Below are 9,489 nucleotides of genomic sequence, written 5' to 3' on the forward strand. Positions count from 1 at the left end.
GTACCACCCTCCAACCTCCCCAAGGTCACCCATCTATCTAGTTTGGCGTTGCCAGTTAACAGTGGTGTGTAGAGCCAATACTCTCACACTCACACACACACACACACACACACACACACACACACACACACACACACACACACACACACACACACACACACACACACACACACACACACACACACACACACACACACACACACACTGCACCCCTCCCCACCACACACACACACACTGCACCCCTCCCCACCACACACACCTTCCATCACTCCCTCCCCAAACAGACCCCTCCATTCCTCCCATCCCCGGTTGTCCCTCCTCTCCTCCACCCACTCTGTCATTCCCTAGCCGTTGTAGGACTGATAGGTGAAGTGACTCTCTAATGGACCATTTACCCCTGGCTCATTGGGTGTGTTTTAAACTGGCTCATTGGGTGTGTTTCACTTCTATTGGTTGTTCTCTTATTTTAAACGCAGTCTTTCTCAGTTGATTTAGATGTGTTCTCTCAGAGTTTGGTGTTGGAATCGCTAAAATGCTTTTCACTCCTCCTACCACCTTTTCCAGATATTGTTGAGTCCATTCTTTCTCGGTTATTTTCTTAGTGCTTGGAATCCCCGGAAATGTTTTACCTAGTCGTTTTCGTTCTTTTGCCAGATATTGTTGAATGGTGTCCGTTGAGAATGGTGCTTATTGTAACGACTGGAACGGAATCAAACACATGGTTTCTGTGTGTTGGATTGATACCGTTCCAATAACACCACTGTTACAATGAGCCCGTCGTCTGCGTCAATGTGACTGACTGACCAGCAGCCATTGCCGGAGAAGATAAAATAGAATACTGATCACTATTCCTTCGCATCCCTTGTTTCTCTTCCTTCCCCCACCATCTTCCCCCTCTCCTCTCTCCTCTCCCTCGTGCAGGGCTGCCCTCTCTCTTTCTCTCTTCCCCCCTGTCTCCTCTCTTCCTTCACTTCCTCTCGCCCCCTCTCTCTGTACCACCCTCCAACCTTCCCCACATCTCCCCAAGGTCGCCCATCACTCTAGTTTGGCTTTGCCAGCTAACAGTGGGGTGTAGGTGCCAAAACTCACACACACACACACATACACACACACTGTTGTGTGTAGAGCCAAAACTCATCTTCAATATTGGCAGCTGCTCTTATCACCATTGATTTTGCCTGGCTTGGTAACAAGGCCAATGTCTCCCTATAATTCTCTAGCTTTTGCTTCCTGTCTCTCAGTGCCTTTCCGTTGTCATGATGTACTGTTGTACTGTAGCAAATAACAATCCAACCATCTATTGTACTTCCAATTGAGCCTGGTTCAACAATCAGTCAGTGGACTGTGGTGCCAGTGGAAAGTAGGCCACGCTTAGTGGCTCCGTGTGGGCCTACTGGGCTGAGGAGGGTACAGATGGAGAGACTGTGTGGCCTCCTTGCCTCCACAACATGACTGATGATCGCATCTTTAGCAGCTACTTATCACCATCACAATCAGGGAGGGCAGTCTCGAGTCTTTCAATAGAGCTCAACCACTCAATCTAAATCGTTGTCAATTAGCCATGTCGTTCTGTTCTTTTTTCTGTTTCCTGTGTGTACCACACACTTGCGGCCGCACAGCTACAGACGAGGCCTAGGCACTTGAGTTCTTCACATTTTTGAAGGAGATCTCCCGAACGTTGTCTACTTGCGGATGCCTTTTCGGGTCGCTAACCGTCTTCTGTCTATTGTCTGATGCGGTGCTTCATCTATCTACCTCTGTTGTCTCTGCTCCATATGGTCTCTTGGACTGTCTGTTAGTTCGCCCTCGTAGTTGGACTCCATCTGTTTCTCTGGCTGACCACTGTCCCTTATGGAAGAACCAATGGAATTTTTCTTCTTCTTTACTGCTAGTTCTCTTTATAGAAATTAATATGTTTGGTCTCGCTCATCTATTTATTTATTGTGTGTGTGTGTGTGTGTGTGTATGTGTGTGTGTGTGTGTGTTAGCTCTCTGCCTGGCTCTCTCTAGTCTTTGACCACATGGTGCAGGGTAATTTGTCTCTCATTCTGACACATGCCCCTCCCTCTCCTCTCCTCCCTCCCTGCTCCCCCCTTCTTCTTTTATCTTTCAGACGAAGACAGCAGGAGGGCGTGGACCTGAGCGAGAGAAAGAGAGAGAGAGAGAGAGAGAGAGAGAGAGAGAAAAGAGAGAGAGGCTGAAAGCAAAAGGAAACCAGGTAGAAGAAAAGGAAGAGTGGGCGTGGCAACAGAGAGAGAGAGAGACAGAGAGATAGAGAGAGGCTGATACACACGCTCGCTCGGCAGGAGTGTGTCCAGATTGCCCTCTGTGTGCGTTTTGTGTGTGTTGAGCAGGTGGGACTTTGATGGGACAGTGAGCAATGCCTCGCACGCAGCGACAGCAGGTTGGCAGTAGGGGGCGACGCACCCCTCTCCCCCTCCTCCTTCTCCCTCTCTTCTCCCTCCTCCTATCCCACACTCCTCAGCTCAGCCAAGCAGCTATACACATACCTCCCAACTGTGAGTACACCGCCTTAACTTAATTCACACGTCAATGTACTTGTACAGTCACTGCTCATAACAATGTCAAGTAATGACTGAGATGTCGTCACACTCATCAGTATTGCAGGTAGAAATGTAGTGTACAGAGCGGCACAGCAAGTTCTTTCCATGGCATTTCTATCTGCATCTTTATCAATGTGGTTATGAGGTTTTGGGCGTTCAGTCTGTGGTTATATTGTATGCATACTTTGTCTATTTACTTTGGAATTGATTACCTCAACTCATTTATTAGTCATTCTATTCATCTGGTTTCCTTAGTGCAAATCAAATTATGGATTGGAGGGCCAGGGTAATTCAGCAGGGAATTGAGTTATACAACAGAAAAAGCAGGCGCAAATGCACACACACGCACACACACACACACACACACACACACACACACAAACAAACACAGAAGGCAGGCGATGGGTCAGAGTTGTCTCCTCCCCTCCCACTCAACGCAATATCCGAGCATTAAAAAACAGCTGAGTTTGTGGGACTGCAGGGAAATTGATTCAGAGTGTCCTACAGCTTTGCTTTAATAGCAGACTTTGAGGAAGAATTGTGGCTGCATCCTAAATGGCACCGTATTCCCTTTATGGCGCACTTCTTTTGACTAGAACCCTATGGGCCCCGGTTCAAACGAGTGCACTATATAGTGCCATTTGAGACAGAGGGAGTTAGACAAAGAATTGTGCTTGTTGCTGCGGCTGCTAATGTTGTTCTGTTATTCATCTAAGTCATGGATCAATGACTCGCTCAGACCTTCACCCACTCTAACACACGTATCACTCCTATACACGCACGCACGCATGCACACACGTGCGCACACACACAGTTTGACAGTGATGAAAAGCATTAAAGCTCCCCCTGAGAATTAAGGTGTCAGTAAGAGAGAAGGGTTACGAGGAGGAGGAAGAGGAAGAGGAGTGTAGGATGGAGAGGGGGAGGAGGAGAGGCTGGTTGAATAGTAACAGTGGGATGAAGTGGAAAAGGAGGGGGAGGAGGAGGAAGAGGGGGGGGGGGTCAGATTGCGGGGATTGTAAAGGTCAAGGTGTCTCCTGTTGAATTAATGAGCCTCTCTAATGTCAGTGAGAGTCACTGATACGGTCACCACAATCAATACACCATCAACATCTGAATTCATCGGCCAAACAACAACAAAAACATTGACCGAACATTGCACTCGACTAGCTTTGCGCTCGCCTAGCTTTATAGCCCATGGGTGGTAACTGTTGTTTAATCATCAATTATCCCATTTTGAAATGGGGAATTTGCCGAGCAAGTGAGGGCACGTGCTGATGTGCACTGTGCGGTAGCTAAGTCCAGGCACTCTGTCTGTCTGTCTTTTCCCTCTCTCTGTCATTTCCTGCCAGACTGTGTTGACTATCTAACAGACTTTCTCCTTTTCTCTCTCCCTCGCTCTCTTGCTGCTCTGCCGCTCTGGACTAACAGACCAAATAAATGAATGTAAGTGTTTCACTTCCTTCTGCTTGATGTGTGGTATTTCTGTTTGTAGACGTGCAGCAACAGCCCTACAGTAAACACTTTCACCATGAGAAAGATGATCACGACTCCTGCAAACACAGCGCCCAATGGAAACCCTCGGCATCACACTGCACCTTTAATGAATCTAGCGTTACTGTGGCTTCTTCACTTCAGTGAGTCTACATGTGCCGTAGTCTTGTTTGCTCCCTCCCGGAGGAGGGTGATACCTACGGGAATTAAGAGGAGATGGAGGAAAAGAGGCACGCCTGTCTCTAAAATGGGGCTAGTGTTGTCAGATCAAAGAAAGGGGGGCTTAAAAGAGAGCATAAAAGAGAGGAGGGGAAAATAAACAAGTGTGTAAGGCATAGGGAAACGATAGACAAGTGGAACCACTAAAACAAGTGGAACCACTAAAACAAGTGGAACCACCAAAACAAGTGTAACCACTAAAACAAGTGTAAACAAGTGTAACCACTAAAACAAGTGTAAACAAGTGTAACCACTAAAACAAGTGTAACCACTAAAACATGTGTAAACAAGTGGAACCACTAAAACAAGTGGAACCACCAAAACAAGTGTAAACAAGTGTAACCACTAAAACAAGTGTAACCACTAAAACAAGTGTAAACACTAAAACAAATGCAACCACTAAAACAAGTGTAAACACTAAAACAAGTGTAAACACTAAAACAAGTGCAACCACTAAAACAAGTGTTAGCAAGTTTAACCACTAAAACAAGTGTAAACACTAAAACAAGTGTAACCACTAAAACAAGTGTAAACAAGTGTAACCACTAAAACAAGTGTAACCACTAAAACAAGTGTAAACACTAAAACAAGTGTAACCAAGTTTAACCACTAAAACAAGTGTAACCACTAAAACAAGTGTAAACAAGTGTAACCACTAAAACAAGTGTAACCACTAAAACAAGTGTAAACACTAAAACAAGTGTAAACACTAAAACAAGTGCAACCACTAAAACAAGTGTAACCAAGTTTAACCACTAAAACAAGTGTAACCACTAAAACAAGTGTAAACACTAAAAACAAGTGCAACCACGAAAACAAGTGTAATCAAGTTTAACCACTAAAACAAGTGCAACCACTAAAACAAGTGTAACCACTAAAACAAGTGTAAACACTAAAACAAGTGTAACCACTAAAACAAGTGTAACCACTAAAACAAGTGTAAACACTAAAACAAGTGTAACCACTAAAACAAGTGTAACCAAGTGTAAACACTAAAACAAGTGTAAACACTAAAACAAGTGTAACCAAGTGTAACCACTAAAACAAGTGTAAACACTAAAACAAGTGTAAACACTAAAACAAGTGGAACCACTAAAACAAGTGTAACCACTAAAACAAGTGTAACCACTAAAACAAGTGTAAACACTAAAACAAGTGGAACCACTAAAACAAGTGTAAACACTAAAACAAGTGGAACCACTAAAACAAGTGGAACCACTAAAACAAGTGTAACCACTAAAACAAGTGTAACCACTAAAACAAGTGGAACCACTAAAACAAGTGTAACCACTAAAACAAGTGGAACCACTAAAACAAGTGTAACCACTAAAACAAGTGGAACCACTAAAACAAGTGTAACCACTAAAACAAGTGTAACCACTAAAACAAGTGTAACCACTAAAACAAGTGGAACCACTAAAACAAGTGGAACCACTAAAACAAGTGGAACCACTAAAACAAGTGGAACCACTAAAACAAGTGGAACCACTAAAACAAGTGGAACCACTAAAACAAGTGGAACCACTAAAACAAGTGGAACCACTAAAACAAGTGGAACCACTAAAACAAGTGTAAACAAGTGTAACCACTAAAACAAGTGTAACCACTAAAACAAGTGTAACCACTAAAACAAGTGTAACCACTAAAACAAGTGTAAACAAGTGTAACCACTAAAACAAGTGTAACCACTAAAACAAGTGTAAACACTAAAACAAGTGGAACCACTAAAACAAGTGCAACCACTAAAACAAGTGGAACCACTAAAACAAGTGTAAACAAGTGGAACCACTAAAACAAGTGGAACCACTAAAACAAGTGTAACCTAACTGTGCTTCTTCCAATAATGGAGCACTGCAGCGCCTGCAGCAGCTTCCACACAAATTTGATCAGCTGAGAAACAGCCTTATTACCTCTGTCACTAGGGAATCTATCATTTAAGTCTCTCTCTCTCTCTCATCCCTCTCTCTGTCTCCCTCCCTGTCCTTGACCTTTAATAATTTGCTCCCACCATCTCTACCCGTTTCTCCATCTGTCTCTTGTTCCGTCTCTCCTCTCTAACGTCCCCTCCGTTTCTCCTTCCATCTCCCAATTTCTTGCTCCCTCCATTCCCTGCCCTCCTTTGCCCACTTACCTACCTACGTTCCACAATGTAAATATATCTGTGAAACTAGACCTGCCTCTTTCATTCAGAGTCAAATCAGAATCCAACCAACAAGTACCATTGACCTCTATTCCAATACAATACAGTAGGACTCAGCGGGTCGAGAAATTGGAACAAATATATCACAGATGTCCAGGCCACACACCAAAAAACTGAACACCAAAAATCTTGACAGGAGACATAAAACCTATGGGAATATAGAATGTATAGAATATGTACTTATATTTCCCTAATGGCACCCTATTTCCCATAGGCCCTGGTCAAAAGGAGTGCACTACATAGGGAATAGGGTGCCATTTGGAACAAAGACCATGCACTTTAATAATACTGTACCACGCCTTAGTATGTAGGATTTAATAAGTCTGATATGAGTGAGTGGTTTATGGACGTAACAGTACAGTTAGACAGCAGAGAGACAAAAGAGGAATACCTCTGTCCCCAAGGGGCCCTCTCTTCTTGATATATTCCACTATATATTCCACGAGTGTCTCATTTGCATTCATACAACACTCACTTTTCCTCTCATCTCAACCATTTTCTCTCCCTGCAGTGCTCTCTCTCTCTCTCTCTCTCTCTCTCTCTCAAAGTGATATGAAGGAATTACATTCCCTGTTAAGTTTCAGCGATACTTGGAAATCAAATGACTGTTCTTCTTAAGTCCCTCCGCGAGACAGTCCCTGCGCGTGACTGTAAGTCTGTGGGTTCTAGCCAGTGGGCTATTCACCTCCTTGAGAGTCCGAATATAGGTAGCCCAGTTAAGCTGTGGGCTCTAGTTACTAGGACTACGGGCTTCAGGACTGTATGCTGCCGGCCCCTGCGGATGTCTCTGCGTGTCAGAGGAAGTCAACACAGGTTATAGTACAGTGCTGAGGTGGAGACGCAGCCCATGCAAACACCAGAGATCTCTAGCTTAAACAGGGCTTGGGGTTTCTAGTCGGTGGTTTAAACCCTGGTGTAAGCAGCGCAGTGGGCTCTACTCGGAGAGCCAGCCTCAGATCTACAGGCAGAACTGTGGGTTTTAGCGCTGTGGGTTTAGCTCTGTGGGTTTTCAGTGACTAGTCAGCCCCACAGCAAGGGCTACTGAGATTCAGCAGGGGGGGGGGGATTCCGGTGGCTTCTAGTCTAGTCAGCGCCAGTGAGCTCTTGTGAAGGCTGTCTGTTGTAGGCAGCACAGTGTGTGTGGGTACAGTATGAGAGCGTGTGAAGGTTCTCTATGGTGAGGTAGTGTCTCTATGGCTCTGTGGTGAGTCAGAGGCCGATCATGTGACCACAGCAGGTCAGGGACAGGGCGGCAGCACTGCTCTGTGTAAATCACACACCGACTGCTACCAGACACAGTTTATGTAGCGCGAGCGTGTGTGTGTGTGTGTGTGTGTACACGACTGTGTGAGTGTATGTGTGAACACTGTGCTTCTACAACTGCATCGCTTGCTGTTTTGATTTTTTTTAGGCTGGTTTCCTGTACAGCACTTTGTGACACCTGCTGATGTAAAAAGGGCTTCATAAATACATTTGATTTGATTCTGTGTGTGTCTCCTCCGCAGTCAAAAAGCCCCCAGTGATCACCACCCAGCCTGAGTCCATCACCGTGTTCGGTGCTGAAGACATCCTCCTGACCTGCGAAGCATCAGGAAACCCTCCTCCGGAGTTAGTTACTGTACAATGACACTGCTTTTGACACACACACACACACACACACACACACACACACACACACACTGTCTCTACAGTCTTTATCTCGGTAGTCTCTCATGATTTAGTTCTGAGATTTGACCATGTCCACAATAGAAGGTCATGTAGAAAAATAACGGTAACCCCTCTTGACTGAAGTTGCACTGCGACATTTGACCTCTCCCCCTTTTATCGCATTTTCATTGCAGATGTGTTTTCTAAGGGACATGATATGTCCCTGTATCCTTGCAGCACCACAGATATCCAGAGACGCTATGGAGAAACATCAGTATTACATGAGAGCGCAGCGCCCCACAGTCACACTAGGGAAAATAGATTTTTTGCCCTCGAGGGACGGCCTCTTAAAGATGCCATATCAAGGTTTTGAATCATTTTTGCCAGTTGTTTTTTTAAGTAGTGCTTACGAGCCAAAACGCCATCAATTTAGTACGACATGCTATGAATTTGTAGGTGCTGAAGACCCCGTTCAATCTTTTTTAATGTCTCTACGTTTACTAAGTGGAAAAAGCTCCATTTGCAGGGCAAAATATGAATATCCCCATTGTATAAGACTCTGCCTAAATCCCAAATGACACTCTATTCCCTATATAGTCCTTTTGACCAGGGCCCATAAGGCACTATGTAGGGAATAGTGTGCTATTTGGGACGGAGCCTCCAACTCCCTCCCCTTTAACTTTTTCCTCTTCCTTTGTCAAACAGAGTGGAATGCAGGGCCAGACTGTGTAAATGTCACATTGTGGCTTTAACTCTTTCTTCTGTGTTTTCTCTGTGGTCTCTCTCTCTCTCGTGCTCTCTCTCTCTCTCTCGCTCTCTCTCTCTCTCTCTCGCTCGTGCTCTCTCTCTCTCGCTCTCGCTTTCACGCTCTCTCGCTCTCTCGCGCTCTCTCGCTCTCTCTCTCTCGCGCTCTCTCTCTCGCTCTCTCTCTCTCTCTCTCTGTGTCTCGCTCTCGCACGCTCTCTCTCTCGCCCTCGCTCTCTCTCTCTCTCTCTGTGTGTCTCTCTCTTGCTCTCTCTCTCTCTCTCTGTGTCTCTCTCTCGCTCTCTCTCTCTGTGTCTCTCTCTCGCTCTCTCTCTCTCTCTGTGTGTCTCTCTCGCTCTCTCTCGCGCTCTCTCTGTGTGTGTCTCTCTCTCGCTCGCGCGCTCTCTCTCTCTCTCTCTCTGTGTGTCTCTCTCTCACTCTCTCTCTGTCTGTCTCTCTCTCTCTCTCTGTCTCTCTCTCTGTCTCTCTCTCTGTCTCTCTCTCTGTCTCTCTCTCTGTCTCTCTCTCTGTCTCTCTCTCTCGCTCTGTCTCTGTCTGTCTCGCTCTGTCTCTCTCTGTCTCTCTCTGTCTCTCTCTCTCTCTCTCTGTCTCTCTCTCTGT

General features: G+C 45.3%; 1 protein-coding gene across 7 annotated transcripts in view; it reads left to right on the plus strand.

Moving 5' to 3' along the window:
* LOC110491054 (neural cell adhesion molecule L1) overlaps positions 1 to 9,489 on the plus strand; it is an 81,445-nt gene that overhangs the window by 37,795 nt on the left and 34,161 nt on the right. For 5 of the 7 annotated variants that reach the window (XM_036946861.1, XM_036946864.1, XM_036946867.1 and 2 more), the window contains exons 2-4: positions 2,114 to 2,519; positions 3,996 to 4,010; positions 7,983 to 8,085. In XM_036946861.1, coding sequence (XP_036802756.1) covers positions 2,381 to 2,519; positions 3,996 to 4,010; positions 7,983 to 8,085 — 257 coding nt within the window. In that variant the 5' untranslated portion in view covers positions 2,114 to 2,380. The remainder of the gene's footprint in view (positions 1 to 2,113; positions 2,520 to 3,995; positions 4,011 to 7,982; positions 8,086 to 9,489) is intronic. The other 2 variants (XM_036946862.1, XM_036946865.1) reach the window with 2 other exon arrangements.

The sequence above is a fragment of the Oncorhynchus mykiss genome, chromosome 16 (genome assembly GCF_013265735.2).
Source record: "Oncorhynchus mykiss isolate Arlee chromosome 16, USDA_OmykA_1.1, whole genome shotgun sequence".
NCBI classification, from domain to species: domain Eukaryota; kingdom Metazoa; phylum Chordata; class Actinopteri; order Salmoniformes; family Salmonidae; genus Oncorhynchus; species Oncorhynchus mykiss.